At 37.8% G+C, this 22,571-nt stretch overlaps 1 protein-coding gene across 1 annotated transcript in view; it reads right to left on the bottom strand.

Moving 5' to 3' along the window:
• Pofut3 (protein O-fucosyltransferase 3) overlaps positions 1-22,571 on the bottom strand; it is an 82,106-nt gene that overhangs the window by 12,972 nt on the left and 46,563 nt on the right. Inside the window, exon 3 of the mRNA XM_076852505.1 lies at positions 8,990-9,825. Within this exon, the coding sequence (XP_076708620.1) occupies positions 8,990-9,825 (836 nt within the window). The remainder of the gene's footprint in view (positions 1-8,989; positions 9,826-22,571) is intronic.

Raw genomic sequence — 22,571 nt, 5'->3', positions numbered from 1 at the left:
TGTTACCCATTACTGTTCTTTGGCCCATGAACCAAAAAGACATGATTGCAACGATGCAGGTTATGCATGAACCAAAAAGCTTCAGCTCCCAAACATGAAGGCCGAATTCATTACTGCCATTTTTTTAATACCTTGCCTACCAGCAACAACGATCAATGCTATGAACTTTAGATATGGCACCATTCTTTGAAGGAGACCATCTAGCCTCTTACTGACTAAAATCCTTTCACCCAGAAGGAGCAGAAATTGGTCTTTGCTGAAATTGACACCTACTTTAGATACATATTTGACTTAATTTCCACCCCTGCCCAAATTCTGCCAACACTGACCATCCAGGGGTTACAGAATAGCTTCTTTGGCAACATGGTAACTTGTGAACACTAAGACAGACCTAAGAACCCACTGTATATTGAAGGAGATATCAATGGACAACTGACAGGTAACAACAGGCAGTATGACCCTGAGCACAGGATTTATTTCTTTCACGTTAGTGACCCCATCACTAAGAAGAAGTCAGAATAGTCTTTAGTAACTCAGCATAAGTAACAGCTCAAGGATAATACTTTATGGGTTTATTAAACCCGTAATTGATATCTGGTATTGTATTCCAAGCAGCTAGAAAAAATAGTTCTAGGAAACCCCCAGTTGAAGTAGGATTGACTAACCTCACCATAATTCTATGACCCATTTGCTTATTTTGTGTTTTTCATTCCTGCAACTTGAGTCTTTTCTGGGTTCCCAGGGAGAGTGGGAAATGGGAATCTTTTCCACTAGGAGCATAGGAAGGTTTCCACTGAACTTGAACTACAACTATTACCTGGTCACTTTGAGTCCTTAATGGCTGTGGATTGGCAGGAAAAATAAAGAAATTTCTGTAGTGGTGGTAATAATGGACTAATAAGCTAATGTTGCAGCTATACAATGGAAGTAAACTGGGCATATCTAGGACTGGGCAGTGTCCATACACAAATAAATTTCATATCCAATGTGAAAGTGTAATTGCAGTAATCATTGCCTAAGAGGAGCAAGGCAACTACAGATTCCTATGGGAAGAAACTCTGGTCACCACACCAGGCAAGCAATCCAAATGATTCAAAATTACTGGCCAACAGTGAAAGAAATAAAGAATGGGTTGTGGAAGAGGAAGAGGATGCATATCAGTCATTGACTTTGGGTCATCTGCAGCAATGAAGTCTAAACCCTATTTCATTAACCCTCTTGTCTGAAGCCTTTCAGAGAGCTGGGCTGACCAACTGGACTTATACTTCCTCACTCAGAGAAAAAAATGATAGCCTCCCCTCTTTTCATTGCTAAATACTATAGTATGAGACCTGGACACAGAGGAAAGAAAAGGAAATGTGGGTGATATCAAGAATGGATGATATTAGATACCTTTCATTTCATCATTTCAGATCCCCTCAGCATAAATGGACTCTCATTCCATTTCTCCATATGCTTGACAAGATTTCACACAGACATAACCTGAATGAACACTGGCTATTACCTGCACCAATACCTTTCATTTCCTACCCCAAGACTTTCATGCTGATATTGCTTTGAGATCACACAGGAAGCTGACATGCATACATGTACATCCAGAAGTGTAGGGAAGTTAGCACACCATGGGACTAACCTCATGACCAAGGGGTCATAGAACCAGCGGATCAATTCTTCCTACAGTCTTCCTACAAGCATTAAGAAAGTATTTAGATTTTGGGGAGCACATTTCTATAGATAAAGCAACCAGTCACACTTAGTAGTGGCTAGCACAGTTAAGGTATCTTTGTGTTAATTCCTTCCCTGCTTTACCCCCCTTGACCTTCACTCTGGCTTACTGGGATTATACTCATTAATAAAATAATAGTACATAAGCCCCCTGCTCAGGCTATATCTGGGTGTGTATGGAGAAAAATTTAAGCTATTACATATACTCAAGATACAAGGTGTAGGGCTGGGGATGTGGCTCAAGTGGTAGCGCGCTCGCCTGGCATGTGTGCGGCCGGGTTCGATTCTCAGCACCACGTACAAACAAAGATGTTGTGTCCGCCGATAACTAAAAAATAAATATTAAAAAATTCTCTCTCTTTCTCTCTCTCTCTCTCTCCTCTCTCACTCTCTCTTTAAAAAAAAAAAAAAAGATACAAGGTGTAATGCACAACTTTCAGTACTGAATGCTGGCAGACATAGCTTTCTTTTTCCACTTAGCAAACAGAACACTTGCAACCAATCCAGCACCTCCCTTGAAGGAGATTAGAAGAGCAAAATGATAAATAAGTCAATTCATGTAGAAGACACAAAATTACTAAATATTTATTTACCTAATAACAGAGCTTGAAGACACTTGAAGCAAATATTAACAGAACTGAAAAAAGAAATCAACTCAAAATGGATTAAAGACCTGAGAATTAAACCAGAAACTATACAACTCCTAGAAGTTTTCTTCTAGGGTCAACATTTCAACATAGAGTCACAGGCAATGACTTTTTCAATAGGACCCCTAAAGCTCAAGAAATAATGCCAAGAGTTAATAAGTGGTACAGCATCAAATTAAAAAGCTTCTGCACAGCAAAAGAAACATTTAGAATGTGAAGACAGAACCTACATAATTGGAGAAAATCTTTGCTAGCTACTCTTCTGACAGAGTATTAATATGCAGAATATATAAAGAACTCAAAATACTTAACACCTGGGGGCTGGGGTTGTGGCTCAGTGGTAGAGAACTTGCCTAGCAAATGTGAGGCACCGGGTTCAATCCTCAGCACCACATAAAAATAAATAGATAAAATAAAGGTTAAAAAAACAGCAAAAAAATAGGCAACCAATTATGAATTGGGCAAATGAACTAAACAGACACATCTCAAAAGCAGAAAATACAAATGGCCAACAACTACATGAAACAAAGTTCTACATCATTAGCAAGTAGGGAAATGCAAATGAAAATTTCTCTGAGACCTCAGTCAGAATGGCAATCAGCAAGAATACTATCAATAATAAATGCTGAGGAGAATGTGGAGAAAAAGGAACACTTTCATACTGTTGGTGGCATTGTGAATTAGTACAACCACTATGGAAATCAGTAAGGAGGGTCCTCAGTGACTAGGAATGGACTCACCATATAATCCAGCCACATCACTCCTCAGTAATTATCATAAAAAATTAAAGTTATCCTACTCTAGTGATACATGCACACCCATGTTTACAGCAGCACAATTCACAACGGCCATACTATGAAACTAGCCTATGTGTCCATCAATGGCTGAACAGATAAAGAAAATGTGATATAGATATATATCTATATCTACACACACACAAAATGGAGTTTTATTCAATCATAAATAAAATGAAATTATGTCATCTGCAAGAAAAAGATGGAACTTGAGAACATTATGTTAAGTGAAATAAGTCAAATTGGAAGGTCACCGGTTATGTGTTTTCTCTCATATGTGAAAGCTAGACAGGAAAAAAGGAAAAGAAAGGTGAGGGGTCAAGAATCTCGTGAAATGAAAAGGGAAATCAACAGAATAGAATGAAAGGACCAGGGGAAGAGAAGAGGGGAGAGAAAGGAGAAACACTGGAGAGTCATATTAGCCAAATTATATTGTTATATTGTGTGAATGTACAAATACGTAACAACAGATCCCATTGTTGTGCACAAGTATAATGCACCAATAAAAATATGGAAAAAAAAGAGATTTGTTTGTGTTTTAACTAAAACAAACATATATACATACATGAGTTACTTAGGGATAAGTATTTCCAAAGAGTTACAAAATATATATGCCAGACACAACAAAATACTGTCCAGAGAAATTAGAGACCTAAATACATTCATGGATTTACATGTATATGGATTAACTGTCTCACTGCCAATTCTCCCCAAACTGATATATAGATTCAACATAATGGCAATAAAAATGCCACCAAGATTTTTGTAGAAATTGACAAAATGTATCTAAAATTTTTGTGGAAATCAAAAGACCCAAAATTGTGAAAATAATTTTTAGAAAGAACAAAGTTGGAAGACTTTTCAAAAGGATCTTCCAAAAAGCTTTTTCATAAAGACTTTTCGTCAAGCTAGAGTAATTAAGATATGTGGTACTGACATAAATACAGACATATTGATAAGCCCAGAAATTAACACAAAAATATATGGGCAATTGATTACTGAAAAAGAAGCCAAGGTCATTTAATCAGTAAAGTATAACATTTCCAGAAAATTATTCTTCTACAAATGGATATCCAAATAAATGAATCTCAACTCTTTCCTCATTCTGCATTATAAAAATTAATTCTAAGTGGGTCATAGCATAAATGAAAAAATTAAAACTATAAAATTTCTAGAAGAAAACAGAAACAATTCTTAATGAATCTGGGCTAAACAAAGATTTTTCTAAGCAGAACACAAAATGAATAAAAAAAGAAGGATAGGTTGGGCTTCATCAAAATTTAAAACTTCACACTTCAAAAGACACTATAAGTAAGTAAAAAGATGGGCTGGGGTTGTGGCTCAGTGGTAGAGTGCTCGCCTAGCATGCATGAGGCACTGGGTTCGATCCTCAGCACCATGTAAATATAAAATAAAAATATTGTATCCACTTAAAACTAAAAAAATAAATATTCTTTCTAAAAAAGAAAAAAATGAAAAGGCAAGCTATAGGCTGGAATAAAACATAGCACTTGTAATCATATAATTAAAAATCATTCTGTATTAGAAATATGTAAAGACTTCTTAAAATTCAATAATAACAACACACACAACCAAATGTTTTTAAAGCAAGGATAAGTCTTAGGATACCCCATCAAAGATCTCCATAGCAAATAAGCAATTGAAAATGTTTAATAAAGCCAGGCACAGTGGCGCATCCCTGTAATCCCAGTGGCTCAGGAGGCTGAGGCAGGAGGATCACAATTTCAAAGCCAGTTTCAGCAACTTAGCGAGGCACTTAGCAACTCAGCGAGACTCTGTCTCTAATAAAATATTTTAAAAGGGCTGGGGATGTGGCTCAGTGGTTAAGCACACCGGATTCAAACCCCAATACAAAAAAAAAAAAGGGTCAATATCATCAGTCATTAAAGATATATAAATTAACGCCAGTGAAATACTATTGTGTACCCACTAGAAAGTCAGAAATTAAAAGATTGACTGCACCAGGTAGAACTTTCATACAATGCTGGTGAGAATGTAGGACAAAGAGAGAGTGGGAACCAATCTGGTAGTTTCTTGAAATGTTAAATATACATCTACCATACAACCTAGCCATTATAGTCCTAGATATTTACAGAAAAGAACTGAAAACATATGTCTTAAACATTCAGGCTTGTACAACAGACTTTGCACAAATGTTCAAAGCACCTTTATTTATACAGCTAAAAACTGAAAACAACTCAAATTGTCTACCAACATTTACTACAAATAAGTAAATGTTGGTATCTCCTTACTTCAGAAATTGAGTATGGTTCCCCATGATCCCTGGGTCCCAGTATTAACACCTGTGTAATCCCCTATTCTTAGCTCTTACTCTATTTAGCTGCTGTAACAAAACTGGGTGGCTGGGAAGTAAAAGATCCAGGCACCAGAAATTTTGTTGTCTAGGATGGGCCTTCCTCTTGGTTCACAGATGGCCATCTGTATATCCTTGCTGTATCCTTCAAGGCAAGAGACCCACTCATGAGGGCTCCACATTTATGCTCCAATTATTTCCTGAAGGCCCCTCCTACAAATGGAATCACATTTTGAGGGTCAGGGTCTCAATATATGAATTTGGGGTAGATATGAACACGCAACATACAGCATCTTAAGTGATTCCTTCTTACTTGCTTCTACGCTATAAAATATAGTAACAGAATGCATGTTATTACAAATATATGATTATGTACATGAGAGTACACTGGTCTTTCTGGAGTCTCTGGCTTCCTTGCTGGCTTTGAGGAATAAGCAGCCATGTTGCAGAAGCTCACATGGCAAGGAACTGTGGGTGGCCTCTAGGAGCTGAGAGCAGCCTCCAACTTTCTATCAGCAAGAAACAAAGGTCTCAAACTAAGTCTCAAGAAACTGAACCTGCTGCCAGGTGCACGCCTGTAATCCCAGTGGCTTGGGAGGCTGAGACAGGAGAATCGTGAGTTCAAAGCCAGCCTCAGCAACTGTGAGGCGCTAAGCAACTCAGTGAGACCCTGTCTCTAAATAAAATACAATATAGGGCTGGGGATGTGGCACAGTGATCAAGTGCCCTTGAGTTCAATCCCCAGTGCCAGAAAAAAAAAAAATTTTTTTTAATTAAAAAAAAAAAAGAAACTGAATTTGCTAAAAGGCACAAGTTCAGAAACAAATACCCAGATGAGAATACAGCCCTGAATGACACCTTGATTGGAGCCTTGTACAGAACCCAGCTATGCCATGACCAGAATCCTGATCCACAGACACTGAGATGACATATGTTGTTTTACACCACAAGATTTGTTATACTACAAGATTCTGTATATTGAGAGGTAAAGAAGAGGAGAAGCAAAGTGAAGAATGGGAAATGCATATGATATTGTAACAGTACTTTCTACCTCCAAACATAACAATTCAAACTATTATCTACTGCAAGAAAGGAAATCAAACTGTCTGTTAGCTCTTCTTTGGCTGAAAGACAAAAAAAAAAAAAGAATGAAGAAACTTACACTTAAGTAGTTTGAGTCATGCTACATGTAAGCTATAACAAATATTATAAAATAAATGAAAATGAAAACAACTGGTCTAATATCCTTTAATGTACTTTAATGGCATGCTTGTTCTGCTTTTCACTAATGAGGATAATTGCTTTTTTAGGACTGTAACTAATTCACTGAAATGCAAGCAAAGGCTTCTAAGCACCTTTGCTGACCACCTCTCTGGAATAAGAGCTATCTCTTCTGTTCATCCTCAGTAAGTCCAAAGCGAAGGATATTCAATTGTGCCATCTTGGGCAATCTGAAATACCACAATCAGCTGTTTTTCTGTAAGAAAGGCACAAATGTATGTAATCTCCTATAACTTTTTATTTACCAGTATCATCACATCCCCTCTCCTGGTGCCCAATAATCATTCCTAGAGGGCTTCTGTGAGATAGGGAAGCAGTCAGGATTTGCACAGTTCTTGTAGTTTTCTGTGAATGTAATCCACAAGATAGTCTAAGCAAATCTTCACCTTCCGAAATTTCATTTTCTGACTTTATATATTTTGAGAATTACATAATTGGTATAGCATGGGACAATTAATGTGTGACTACTATGGTGTATTTATGTAGCTGTGTGTGTGTGTGTGTGTGTGTGTGTGGTGTATCTTATTTTTTCCTGTGCTGTAACCCTATAAATTACACATAAAGGAAATCATCAGAAAGCAGGATACATTCTGAGAATGATGTAATACTTAGTGTTCCTGTTACTGACCAAGATACATAACATGAAATAAATGATTTTATGAGTTAAAATGTATTTCATAAAATCAGACAAAAGAATGTGTGTTTTATCACATACACACACACACACACACACAAACACACACACAACAATACACAGATTTAGTATGTGAAAAGCCCTGAATAGTATACACACAATACAGAAAAATAATCTTACACACTGTTTAGGTTTTGTCTCACTTGAAATTAATATGATGGTCAAAATAAACATTTAAATAGTAAACAAAAATTGTTTGCCTTCAGAGAATTTAGATAAGACATTATGTATAGATGGGAGTCAGGCAAGGGGATGGTGAATGATGAGCAACTGGTATATGTGAGCCATCTCATTTCTCTGAAGTTTCATGAGAAGTTAAATCTCATCCTTCTATTTCTTTCAATAAACTTCATTTTAACAAATACAGTTATATATACCATTTACATTGTAAATAAGTAAACAAATGGCAAGAGAAATCTAGAAACTTAAATACATTACTAAGACCTTTACAATAATTAAAAAAAAAAAAAAAAAAAAACGAAGTCTTTCAAGAATTATCTCCATCACTATTTGAATAGTCTCTCTACATATGGGTTGAGCATCCCTAACCCAAAAATCTAAAATCTGAAATACTCCAAAATCTAAAGTTTTTTTTTTGTTTTTTACACCAACACAATGTTCGCAATTTTTCATATTTTGGAGTATTCAGATTTTGGATTTTTAGACTAAAGATGTTCAACTGGTAAAGTCTATGTAAATATTTCAAAACCTGAAAAACTCCAAAATCTGAAATACTCTGGTCAAAGCACTTCAGATAAAAGATACTCAATCTGTGTTAAGAAGCATATATGTGTGCCCAAAAGAAAAAAAGCAAGAATGGGGTTGTTGGTAGCGGGTAACTGAGTTCAGGAAATGAAAATGAGTTTCAGGATGGCAGTCTGGGGGCCATGAATTAAAGGGTCTGGCAGAAATCACCGTACTCCTTCGTCATAGTATCAATGAAAAGGTGAGAGGATCAACATGTGGCTGATATGCAGAACTTATTTTTTCATTTTTGCACTGGAATTAAACCCAGGGATACTTTACCACTGAGCTAAATCCTCACCTCTTTTTTAGTGTGAGAAAAGGTCTCTCTAAGTTGCTGAGGCTGGCCTCAAACTTGTAATTCTCCTGCCTCACTTCCCAAGTCACTGGGATTACAGGTGTGTGACACTGTACTTGCCATTTTTTTTTTTTTTAAGGTTTCTTCCCTCCTTCTGGAGGCCCCAGCATCTGCAGTACAGGGGTCTTCCAGAAGAAAATTGAAGAACTTCAGGAAAAAAGACATGACTTGTTTGTTTTTGTTTCATTTTGTTTTGCTTCATTTGAGTTGGTTTCTAAGGACATGACTTGTAAACTTCATACCAGTCCCAAAGATATTAATGAAGATCTTTTTGAAGATCTCAGCCTCCTGCTAGAAATGAAGAACAGTGACGGGCAGCAGCCACAGAAAGAAGGGCAGCACATTGAGAAATGGCAGAGATCCTAGAAATGACCAGCCTAGCACCCCTTTGCCAGATCTTGATGCACTTACCTTTTCCTGTAGCCTAATGTTATCCCACACTTTGCTGCACACCATACACTCAAATGCATCGATGTAATTGTCCTGATTGATGTCTTGCACTCCCCACTTCCGTTCCCTCAGAGTGGCCAGAAGCCGCTGATTAGAGATCTCACCCTTCAGCTTCCATTCTACGTAGGCCTCATATAATCTGTCATCGTAATCCAGTTGTCTGAGGTAACTCGCCAGTTCTCTGGGGTGAGAAAATTCTGATACAAGAATAGCACTTCTGTTACTTGGAAGCCAGTCTGCAATGCTGGGGGATCCGTAATAGACAGGGACAACCCCCAGTTTCAGTGGTCTCCAGAACTTCTCAGTGATGTAGTCATCACAAACTGCATTCTCAAAAGCAAGGATAAACTTATACTGTGCAATAATCCTATAAAAGCCATCGGCATCCATGGAGGCTGGATTTTTCAGCTGCTGAGGGAGATCTTTGTTTCGTAAACACTCACCATAGGAATCGACCTCAATGTAGGTCATCAGCTCACGAACATAGCTGTCCCTGTCTGACGGTGGGTCACAGTCTGACTGTACATATACCAGTGGAGCAAGTCGTTTCCTTAGGTTGTTTTTGGACTGCAAAGGAACCAGGTATCGGAGTGACTTCAGGACTTCCACACCCTCCAGGTATTGGGTAGTCAGTGGCAAGTGGGAATGCCGGCTGAAGGTGGCAGTGTAATTGAACAAGGTGATAACTGGTTTATGAAAGAGCTTATAATTGTTTTTGGGGGACTCTTCATGAAAAAGGGCCCAGTCATGATGGGCTTTCCGAGGCAGAGGTAAGCTCTCTATGTTAAAGTCAGTACCTAGGAAAAGAAAAGAAAATGTTAACTAGTATGCCCAAAAGAATCTTGGTGTATCTATGGTTAAGGCGAGAATTCCGAGTCTGAGGCTATAAATAAGGAGTATGTTACACTGTCACTGTAAAGTGCCTGGCAGTCAATCATCAAGACACACAACTCCATGGCTGTGGGGCCATGAGCAAGCTACTGAAACTTTATGAGCCCAGTCTCAAAGGGACATGGAGAAGAAAAAAAAAAAGAATCTCACCCCCAAAACTGCATAAGGACAGGATTGTCAAGTAGAAGGAATATCCTTCTCATTCTGTGAAAAAGGAAATGAGAGTAATGTCTGGCCAGATGCTAAAGGAGAATTTATTCCACCGCCTCCTGCAGTTGGGTTTCCATTGGAGCGGTGTTGTCCATGGGAGGGCAAAAGAAATAAAGAGATCAAGATAGACAGTTCTTTAAAAAGAAAAAGCAAGAGAAAGGAAGCCTAAAAGGAAAAAGCAACCAGGATGGCTGATTGATTAATTGGGGTGGGGGTGGGGGAGGCAGTGAAATCATGCAAAAGTAGCCAGAAGAAATATACAGGATAGATTTTTTTTTAATCCAAAATGATCGATTTCAACAAAGTGCAGTTAATCAATCTTAGTCAAAAAGGTAGACAGAGGCTTTTAAAGACAAAAGAGCTGATAATAGCACTATGTTACAGACTGTTGCGGGTGGACATGAATTAACAAGCACATCAAGAAATAAAGAGGCCTAACAGGATTATAATTAGGAATGATTCTAGCTTCCACAGGATTAATTGGAAAACCTTTGAAACATGATAATGTGGAGGCAGAAGTGATGGATGTGGGAAGCAATTGTTTCCTGACTGTGTGGGTGGAGATCCACTCAGGAAGAACTTATTTCTATGACTAAGGAGGAAGAATTAAGACATTATTACAATAGGTAATGTGGAATTTCTGAATGATCCTGACACATGATTTTGTGGGTTCTGATTTGAAATTTTAAAAATAAATGTAAGGAAATGGAAAAAAAAAATCTGTCTTCCAGCACCTGCAGTGGAGGGTAGGAGGGGAAGATCAGCAAATAAATAAATACAACAGAAAAAAAAATTCAATGGTAAAGCTCATAAAAATCATTTATTTAATGCCGGTCAGTGCACACTGTCTCAAAAAATATAAACTCTTTGGTGACAAAAACACATCCAATGAGAAATCAATTATCAAGAAAGGCTTTTAAAAAATTAAAGGTTAGATAAGATTATGGCAGAGGAAGCACACTGATCTCTGGGAAATTGCTTTTAAAAATGCCTCTGTCATCAGTAATGAGTGACATGTAAACATGGGTATATATGTGTTTATTTGGCATTTGCTATATTTGACTTTCAGCATCAAAAAGAATACTCATCCACACCTTGAAAATGTAATGGCATACAGAATTGGAAAGCTGGCAAAAGTTAATAATCATTAGCGCAGAGAAACAGGAAGACATGAAAGAGAATTTGAGACAAAAGACAATTCATTGCACTGAAGTAGCTGCTGCTCAGAAAGGGTCTAGGCTGGTCAGTGGTCAATGATGGGAACCGGAACCCATAAAATTGAGTTAGAACATAAAGTTTCCACCTACAGCACAACAGAAACCAAGGTCATTTACCAGCAGAGAAAGTACAAAGTGCAATTCATGGGAATCAGAGGCAGGAATTAAAGTTGTAAGCTTAGAGGCTGAAGGGGATACAATTAAAACAAAGGAGATCCAGAATTAAGCAGGAGAATCAGTCACAGGTGTTTTGAATGAACAACTTTAACACCTCTGGTTCTCTGCTGCTAACTGCTAGGAGACATATGGTGATTCTTAATTTGGCTCACTGTGGGTACACCAAAACAAAGATCCAAGTTGGTGAGCAGGGAAGCAGAGAGACAAGACATACTCCAGTACTTCAGAGTTCCATCTCTGTTCATCTACATCAGCAAAGTGCAGGAACTAAAAATGGCCATGTCAAGACTCTTTTGTGGGCACTCTGTAGGTCTACTCAGGTTGTGCAGGTGATGGGACTTGTGGGACTTGAAAGCTGCACAGTTATAATGAGGCTGTCACTCATGGTAACTGCGAGTTAATAGGTTCCTTATGCCTCCAGCCAAGGAGTTATTAGAATCTTGACATTGGAAGAAAGGAGAGAAAAGAATGGGGTCCCTCACATATGCAATCTAGAGTAGCAAAACACACTGCAGAATCTAAGCAAGAAATATTTATATACACGTATTAAGAAGCAACACACTTTAAAAATTAAAGTGTGAAGTTTTCAAATCCATCTCATAGTCAACTCTGCATTCTGTTGAGTTTGAAAGTTGGCGATATCTTCAATAGTGGGGCGGGGGTGTCTCTTTAATAGTTAAAGGAGTCTATCTTTCCAGGAATATTTTCCAGGTTTTTATTTTTAAAAATCATTACCTGAGATAACACATACAAAACAATCTACCCCCTGCCCATTGCACATATACTATCATATTGGAAATAGGTTTGTGTCAGATTTTTTCAAACTAAAATTTTCTGGGGGAAAATTTTTTTTTGCACTGTAAACTTATCTCTTGATACCAAAATTATAACCACAACAAACCTAACCTACTACACTAGCCTACAAAATGAGTGTCAATGTTGGGCAATTTCTAAAAGGTGTTGGATGTGGCTCATGAAACAACTAAGTCATTCAAATCTCCTCACCTCCAGAGTACCAACTATAACAAGAATTGGAACTCAGGTGTTTAAAGAAATGGAAAGCCACCCACCTATGTAAATCCAGAAAACATGACCAAGTTACATGTAACTGGATCACCAGTTTAGACAGTCATCTTTGATGCCTCTGAACATTTAAAAACTTTAGATTCAGACTTTTATTTTTCTGGGTTATTCTGTGTATACTGAATACTGACAAATTTATTTGTTCCTTTAAACAACAGCTGACAAATAGAACTTAAGCTCTAAAGTGCACTGTAAAGGGAATTACAACTTAGAATACAAATGGAATGAAATTAAGGCTAGGAAATGATGCCAGATTGCTGACTACGAAGGCTGAATTTAAAATAGCAATAAGCAGAGGAGTAACATACATTACAGGATGTGTTTATGTGCCCCTCTCCTTCTGTAGGGGCACGTTTGATTCTTTCATTATCCCCACACAGACTGGGAAAAACAGAAGGCAACACATATGATTCACCCCACTTATTAACAGAGTGTGAATCACTTATCCAGAGCTACAAATCCCAGGTGGGGCCAAAATTTCAGACTGGCCAATAGCAAAGGACCCCAGGGATCAGTGGTCCTGCTATGATGTTCATTCTGTGAATGAATGACTGACTCTGGCACTCTCAAGTATGCCCCCAAAATATCAACCACCAGCTTTTAGCATTCTAAAGATGTGGAAATCACATTCTGTTCTAGAAGATGGCATGTCTTAACATGGAACAGAGAAGTGGTCTCATAAACTGTCCTCACAGTAATTTATTTTAGAAAAGAATCCTCATCATAAAGTTTTACAGTCATACATCCTATAAAGTGTGGTCCCATCAAAAATTCCAGTTAAGAAAACTTTTGAGAAAAAGTAATGCAGAGAAAAGGGCTGCCTTGTGTATTATCTAGCAATTGCAGAGTTCACTGCTATTTTTAAAGTCTTCAGCATGAATTTTCTTGACTTATCCACACAACTCCATCGAATTATTTATTTTCTCCAAGGTTCTAAGTGTTAACTAAAAATCTGAAAGAATGATGTTGGTAAAAAAAGGATAGTTCCTGTTACCAGACTTCTGCAGATTTCCTGGCTCCAGCCAACTCGGAGGGATTTTGACAGGCCACTTGATGCAAAGAGCTCTCACACTAATTTCAAGCCCATGTTCCTCCCTCTTCTCCCACTGTTTCTCTTTGAGAGTCCTCTTGCCTTCCCCTTAATCAATTCTATATCATTCAACTCTCTCTCAATTGCACTTGTTCATTAGGCAGGTATGTTCTACCTCTGGGCGTGGAAATTTCTTTAGCCTCCTTATGGAATATGTACTAGAGGCCAGCCAATAAATTTGCAGCCCCCTTCCTAACATATGCAAAGCCTGAAGCAAGAGTATAAATAGAGTCCTGTGTACAATATGCCTAAATACTTAAAAGCCATAAATCAATCTAACAAGCTGCTAGAAATAAAATATTTGTTTTATCCTTCCACCACTGCACATACACCTTCATGGTGAAAGTATTATGTGTACATGTGAGTGCGACCGTGTGTAAAGCTGTAGTCCACATGAATAATTGTGCATAACATATATTAAAAATTAACATCCCTCTGATCTCCTATCCCTCCTCTAGTGATCTTCCTTCTGTTTTTATTTTTTTAACTGGGGGGAAGGAGGAAGGGAAAGGGAAAGTGCTGGGGATTAAAGTGGAGAAAATTATATTATATGCATTTATGAATATGTCAAAATGAACCCCACAAATAAATATATATATATATATTTTATATATATATATATATATATATATATATATATATATGGAAGTAATAACATAAAAATTTTCCAACATTTTTACCAAAGATGATGGTTGTCTTTGGGGCTTGGCTTGGAGTGAAGAGATGAAAAGGGAAAGAGTTCTTCCTTGCTGACTCACCCTGACCTGATCCCTCGAATCTTCTCTTCCTTTCACTCAGGGTCACTACAGCTCAAACTCCCCTCACTGTCCAGATGCCTGAGGAAGTTCATGAGTATGTTGCCTCTGAGGTTTCTCCTCTGTTGAAAGAATCCCCACAGATAACCTCTGTCCCATCCCTGCTGTCAACTGTCTTTCAAGTTCCTCAAAGGAACCTACAGCTAGAAAACCAGATACAAATCTAAAGCTCTCAGACCTCTCAGAGTTCTAAGCCTGAATATGATGATGCCTGGTCCCCTTCTCCTTGCACCCTGGCCGTGGCCCACACTGTGAGGGATGAGTCTCTGCATATAAATATGGATACTCCAACCTACAAGTCCAAGTTCCATCCCAGCAAGACTCCCTCCTTGACCCGAGTATAGTCAGACTCCTCTGAAGCCCCTTTGACCTTGGCCTGCTGAGCTCAGCTTTAGCAAAGAATCTCCACCTTTGATATCTGATCAAGGTCCTCATTGCCTATCCAGCCTGTCTAAGCCCTTGGCCTGCCTTTAGCCATTTACCATACACTCGCCTCCCTCACTCTGCTGCTTGACCATAAATTCCCAACTGTCTCTGTCGTATTCAGAGTTATATTGAAGTCTCTCTCCCCTACTGCAGTAACACAAATACAATTTCTTGCTGTTTTTAACAAGTATGTGGTACAAAACTTTTCCTTATAGTCCACACCTTTGCTGTCACCCTTGGCCAACCATCAGGCCCTGGGGTGTGTACTAGAAGCCCAGTTTTCTCTTGAGAGAATAAACCAGGTAAAAGGTCCCTGCAAGTTCTGGATGTAGACTCCAGGTCTTTGCGGAAGGGAATTTTGGGGTCCTGGTGTTTGCATGTGATATCCTCCCCTGAGGATGGGGTATAGGCTGTATGTCCACAAGCGGACATAGAACTTTGGCTCATGGACACCTTGTCCTGTGTGAAGGGGCACAGCTGAAGGAAGCCAGACTAGACACTCCTGGCCAAGTTTATAGGTTCCATTGTCTCATATTAGTTGTCAATCATCTTTCCCAAGCACAGCTGTAATTCATGCACTGAACTAAACAGGGCTGATGTACATTAGTGACAAGCACAAGTTCTGCTTAAAAATCTCTCAGCAACTACATGCAATATGATTGGACAGAGAAAGGGGCAGCAAGAACAATGATTTACCTTTAGTGCATTTTCCCAAATTAGTTCTTTTCAGTGAACTAAAATTTATTTATTCTATTCTAAAGTACTTTGTTTTAACTAAATCCTTTATTTGGAAAATTACCTAGAGCTTCAATCAGACACGCACAAGCCTACTAGAAATGTCCCCTTGTATATTCCATAGACAAGCATAAATAATTACCATGACTAAACCTGTCATCTTCCTCCCAAATGTGGCCTTTCTCCTGTTTTCTTTTTCTCCCTTGTTATCATCACCAAAGATGATTTGAACCTCTTAGAATAAGCTGGGTGCTCCTCCTCTGAGCATCTCTCTTCCTTTATTTTCCCCCAATGAAAACATACCTCAGTTGCACAGAATTATCCTTTAACAAAGCAAGTATAAACCCATATAAACTCTTGCCAATTTACCTCTTCTTAACACCAACACATGACCCCAGAACATAATTTAGGAGCTGCCATTTAGAGACAGTGCCCCAGAGATGTGAGTAATCCCTTAAACCTTTACATACTGGAACAACACTACATGCAGTCAAACTTGTTTCTTAAATTCATATTTTTCAATGACTTGAAATGTAACAATTACAAATTCCTATGAGGGATAAAACATCATGTACAAAAAAGAATTTTCTCTTTTAAAAAAAGTCTCACTGGGCACAGCGTGTCACACATCCGTAATCCCAGCTGCTTGGGAGGGTGAGGCAGGAGGATTACAAATTCAAAGCCAGCCTCAGCAATTTAGCAAGGCCCTAAGCAATTTAGCAAGAATTTGTCTCAAAATGAGATGTAAAAGAAAGGGGTTAGGGATGTGGCTCAGTGGTTAAGTACCTTTGGGTTAACCCCTGGTACTCAAAAAAAAAAGCTTCTGCCAAACTGGATCAATGGATCAAGATTTTATAAAAATACATCACTAAAGCAAAGAATTTAAAGCAGAGACCGTCTTTCTGGCAGTGGAGAATAATTTTTCCCAAGTATAACTATGTCCTCCAACACACTTTGTTTCCGGATTTCAAACACTAGGCCTAGTATTACAATGGTTTTTGCCCAAGATTATAGCACTGTCAGGTAAACCTAGGTTCACAAAAGACTACAAAGTGACCTCTGATTTTTTTTTCTAACAGGAGTCTGAACTAGCCATTAGCTTTTCAGTTGCTCAGCTCCATTTCTTTTTTTATTTTTTATTTTTATTTTTTTAGTTTTCGGCGGACACAACATCTTTGTTTGTATGTGGTGCTGAGGATCGAACCCGGGCCGCACACATGCCAGGCGAGCACGCTACCGCTTGAGCCACCTCCCCAGCCCAACTCAGCTCCATTTCTACCCTTCTGCGCTATACTCTGTATTTTAGGGGCCCGAGACCCAGAAAACTTCATTTCTTGGGCTCCCAGGACAACTGACTCACAATTAGGTTCTGCCAATGGGAACACAGTAGGGAGACTGGGAGGAGGGCAGAGAGAGAAGGAATTTTCAACACAGACCCCTGAGACCCAGCCAGACTGCACACCTGGAGAAGTTCCTTTACCTGTGCTGCTTTAGCCCAGGGGTGCTAGGGTTTTCTTGTATCCCTACATTTGCCTAACATTCTCCTACCTTCTTTCCTTCTTTTGTTCCACCAGCCCTTCAACCAGATCCCATTAAAAAAAAAAAAAAAAAAACCTACTGTTTGAAATATCTAGAATTATTTCTGTTTTCCTATCAGAACATGTATAATACAGAGACCCATTGCAAAAGCTTGGGACTTCTGATTGCAACTAATGAGTCCAAGTTTTCTTGCTCTCTGGATCTTGGATTTTTTTCTAAAAATTCTGTTTTGTTGTTTTGTTTTGTTTATGATTCTGTCCCCTTGTTATTACCAACCCAGGTTTCTGTTTTCTTCTCAGAGAATCACCTTTCTGTTTATGTCTCTTAGTCCATCTGGTGAGAACATGGAAATAGAATAATGAAATCTTTCTATTTAAGAATGAAAAATATAAAATCAGAAAACTAGACTCCTTTTAAGAAAGGAACTATCAAACTACTTGAAAACAAAAACACACTCTTCATTCAGGTATGGTGTCACAAACTCCTCCTCTGAGCTATGATATAAAATATACACAATATTAAGATCCGGGTAGCTACAATTAATAATCAGGTGGAGTAGGTCTCCAGGGCTTAAGCACATCCCACATTTTATCACAAATTACAAATCCTCTCCATTGTTTCTTGACAATGTCAAAAAGAGATGAGGACATTTTTGTTCGTAAAAGATTTTATTACAGAAGTTTTAAACCATACAAAATGAAAATTTCCATGGCCATAAGATGTTAAAGCTTGTTAAACCATTTCCAAAATATGACTATTGTAGGAGACAGCGATAGCTCATAAATTACACCTATTTTAAGTCCCCTCAGTTACACTAAATTCACAGTGACTCTCTGAGTTTTTCTCATTTCCTGCCTTGGAGTAAACCATTTGTTTCACAAAGCTTGAACAACTTCTAGTGTTTGAGATAACTATTAAAAGTGCTACCTCCCTGTTACTGCTGTCCACAGTAAGCTGAAAGCAAATTACTTCTGACAGGTTCTAAATCCACGCACAAAACCAATTCACTCTCTTTCAACGATTATAAAAAGTGAGAATAGGTGTTGTGAAGAAGACAAAAAAAAGTTCAAAACAGAGCAGGGGGTGACAGCTTGCGGTGCAGCCTGAGGCACTGCCCTCCACAAAGAAAAATAGCAGCTGAGATGGCAGTTAAGAGGCTGGCAAAGCCCGTACAGAGAGTCCCATAATGTCCCACTCAACACCAACAAGAAAACTCAGGACAAAACTGCTTCACCCCAAGGAGGATTGGGGAGTATCTCTCAAAGCACGTGAAAAAATTATTTCTAATTATTAAAAGCCACATGCATGATTCTACATGTCACATTCTGGTTTCTTGATTGCAGTCAATATATCTGGAGACAAGAGACCATACTACTTATTAAGAGATGCTCAGCCATTCCTAAAAAGCATAATGGTACTGAGTCCTACTATTTGAAAAACATTAAGCTGGAAACTCTGAAGCTTCAAAGATGAGTAAAATAAGCCCCAAGGGATCTTATGATTATGAATGTAAATGTTAGACCATTAGCTCAAACTAAAATAACATGCATGCATGTAGTATGGCAGGAAAAAGAAAGGAGTAATTATTTTTGACTAGGCAGAATTTGTGAATTAGAAATTCATAGAAGTACATAGAAAAGTACATAGAAAACCTAGCAATCAAAAAAAGAAGGCTTAATTTTTAACAAAAGACAAACAAGAAGATAATCACTGTATTATCTGGTTCATCTATGAGTATCATTTGCATAGTCATCATAACGTAAGAAGTGGATACTGATCTTTCAAAAGGAGGGCAGAATACAGGAAGGTTGAATGTGCATGTTGAAAAGACAGGGTAAATGAGTGAATGATCATAATCCAACACAGAACCAATAGATAATGCTTAATACTAGTAATTTCAACATGTTACTTATAGGTCCAGTGATAGTAACCAAAACAGATTGCTGGGCTAGGGATACAGCTCAGTGCAAGAGAACTAGCCTAGCACGGGCAAGGTCCTAGGTTCATCCCCAGCACTGAAAAAAAAAAAAGAAAAAAGAAAAAAAGTCAGATAAAAGACTTGAAAGGTGATAACCATTCCTGATGGGAAAAATGGATAGTCAGATGCATAAGATTGAAACTTGACCCCTATCTCTCACCCTGTACAAAAATCAACTCTAAATGGATCAAAGATCCTAATGTAAGACCTGAAACAGCTACTGGAAAACAGGGAAAACACTTCAAAATACTGGTACAAGTAATGATTTTCTGGAGAGGACTCCAAAAGCACAGAAAATGAAAACAAAAATTGACAAAGTGGATTACATCAAATTAAAAAGCCTCTGCACAGCAAAGGAAAGAACAGAGTATAAAAAACCCACAGAATGGGAGAAAACACTTGCCAGTTATTCATCTGACAGAGGGTTAATATTCAGATTATACAGAAAAAATCATAAAACTTAACAACAACAACAAAAAAAAAAAAAAAAAAAAAACTAAGGGCTGGGGCTGTAGCTCAGTGGCAGAGTGCTTGCCTACCATGTGTGAGGCACTGGGTTCCATCCTTAGCATCACATAAAAAAATAAAGACATGCTGTCCATCTACAAAACAAAACAAAAGCAAGTAAGTAATCCCGTTAAAAACTGATCTGAATAGATACTTCTTAAAAGAAAAAAAAATGACCAATAAACATATTTTTTAAATGTTTAATATGCCATAAGGGAAATGCAAATCAAAACTACAATGAGATACCATCTCACTCCAGTTAGAATACCTATTACCAAAAACAAAAACAAAAAAACAAATGCTGGTGAGAATGTATAGATAAAGGAACCTTTATACACTGTTGGTGGGAATGTAAATTAGTACAGCCACTAAGGAAAACCCTATGGAAGCTCCTCAGAAAACTAAAAATAGAACTATCATATGATCCAGCTATCACACTAGTAGGTGTAAACCCAAAGGAAGTCAGTATACAAAAGAGATAAACACCCATGTTTATTGCAGCCCTATTCATAATTACTAAGATATGAAATCAGCCTAGGGTTCCATCAACAGATAAATGGATACGATAATATCACATATAGAGAGGGGAGATTATTCACCCATAAAGAAGAATGAAATTAGGGGAAATACTGGGGAATAATTTTGGCCAAAATCATAGTGTTATATTGCATAAATATGTAACAACAAATCTCACCATTATGTACAACTGTGATGCACAAGATAAAAAAAGAATGAAATTCTATCATTTTCAGAAAAAATGGATGGAATTGGAGGACATCATGTTAAACAAACTAAGCCAGAAACAAAGACAATTATTTTTATGTTCTCTCTCAAATGTGGAAACTTAAGAAAAAAAATATCTGAAAGTAGAAAAGTAGAAGAGAGATTACTATAGACTTGCAGGGTGCCAGGGTGAGGTAGATGCACGTAATCAATGCACAATGTATGCATGTATGGAAATATCACAGTGAATCTGTTTAATATGTGCAATTAATATGTTAGTACTCACTTTAAAAATCCAGTGGAAAAAAACCATTCACTATCTAAACCTGGAGTTTGTATAGCTCTGATAAAAATAAAGTGAACAAAATATTACATGGAAAATAAGTCTTCTTTCCCATACCTCAGCCACACAGGTGACAGTTTCTTGTATGTTCTATAGTTTTTTTAAAAAAAAATTGGATGGAAAGGTTGAAAAAGGAAGGAGGAAAGGAGAAAGGGAGGGAGAGATCTATAATATAATGATTTCCTATACCTACATTTTTTTGTATTTATACTTATTAAAAGACTTCTTTTAGATTTACTTACAGATTTTTTTACCATTATCACTTTTGTGAATACTTAGAAAAATTAAATTTGTTAATAAATCAAAATCTTTTCAGAGTCTAACTCTTCTGAATCACTTCTTAAATCTTTGACATCTATGTTTTCCTATGTGATATTTTGCTCTGTACCTAAAACCACTGGCATCACAGCCTTTCTTCAAAGAGTGCTGGGCTAACATCTCTGAAATTTTCTTCCAAGCCACTGATACCAGGCCCCAAATTTTAATGTTGATGCTTTCTTTACGACACCAAAGGCTGTCCCTGTCCCATCACACTAGATGGGGGAACCCAGTTGGTGTCCGTTAAGGATTGCACAACAACAGCATTGCTGTCATCCAGCTGACAAAGACAGACAGGAGACTACTGGGTTAGTTTTGCACCACTGTGACTAAATACCTAACAAGAACAACTTAGAGGACGGAAGGTTTATTTTGGATCACAGTTTGAGAAGATTCAGTCCATGGATGGCCAGCTCCATTGCTCTGGGCCTGAGGTGAGGGACAGTTTTCATGGCAGAAGAGCACAGCACAGGAAAAATGCTCATCTCATGGCAGCCAAGAAATAGAGAAAAAGAAAGAGAGGGAGGGAAAGTGAGGAAGTGAGAAAGGAAGAAGATAAGTTTTCCAGGAAATGCCCCTTGTGACCTATTAGGTCCCACCATCTAGCAGTCCATTCAGCTATCTATGGATTAATCCACATTCATCCACTCTCAAGAGCCCTCATGATCCAATCAATGCTTAAAAGCCCCACCTGTACACAAATGAGCCTTTGGGGAACATATCAGGTCAAAACCATAATAGCTATTATGCTGTTGACATGTCATACATGCATGTATGACAAGACATGCTGATTTCAAAGATGCTGAAATTTGAAAAGGAGATAAAAAGTTCCTAGAATTAAGGAATTTTTTTTCTAATAAATAAAAACATAGACATAGATATAAACTTGGCATTATCCATATAAATACCACAGAAGTAATCCATACCAGTCCATAAGAGTACCCTGTTCTCTTTATTGATCACATGGTACTACCCATGTATACGCAGTCTCTTCAATATTCGCCCAACTTGGTGGGGCTAAATCTATATAATAAAAGTTGGGTCAAGAAACAGCAAATTTTACAAGTTACATTGTATCCTAAAACACTCAATACTGGCTGATATTTTCAACAGCAACTAATATTTCAGTGTACACTGTCAATGTGTCTGTCTTAAGCTCTTGGCTGGAGGGATTTTTTCAGAAGTCAATGATGAATACAATAGTCAGATTCCAAGCTTATTAAATCAAAGATTAATCCTCTGAAATTATTAACAAGACACCAACTGTGCTCTTAAAGCAAGCTTATCCACCAAACTGCAAATCATTTACTACACTTTTGACCTAGTTGGAAGCTATGATTTGGAGAATAAACTCCCTTACTCCCCAAACCGGCAGTTTTCCACTCCATTTAATCATCTTAGAATCTCTCTACTCGGGGGAGCAAAAGCGTAAAATAAAGCACTTTCCTCTAAAGTTAATCATGTCTAAACATAGTTATCTCATAGTAGACA

The sequence above is a fragment of the Callospermophilus lateralis genome, chromosome 4, assembly GCF_048772815.1.
Source record: "Callospermophilus lateralis isolate mCalLat2 chromosome 4, mCalLat2.hap1, whole genome shotgun sequence".
Classification (NCBI taxonomy): Eukaryota; Metazoa; Chordata; class Mammalia; order Rodentia; family Sciuridae; genus Callospermophilus; species Callospermophilus lateralis.
This window is presented reverse-complemented; position numbering and strand designations above follow the sequence as displayed.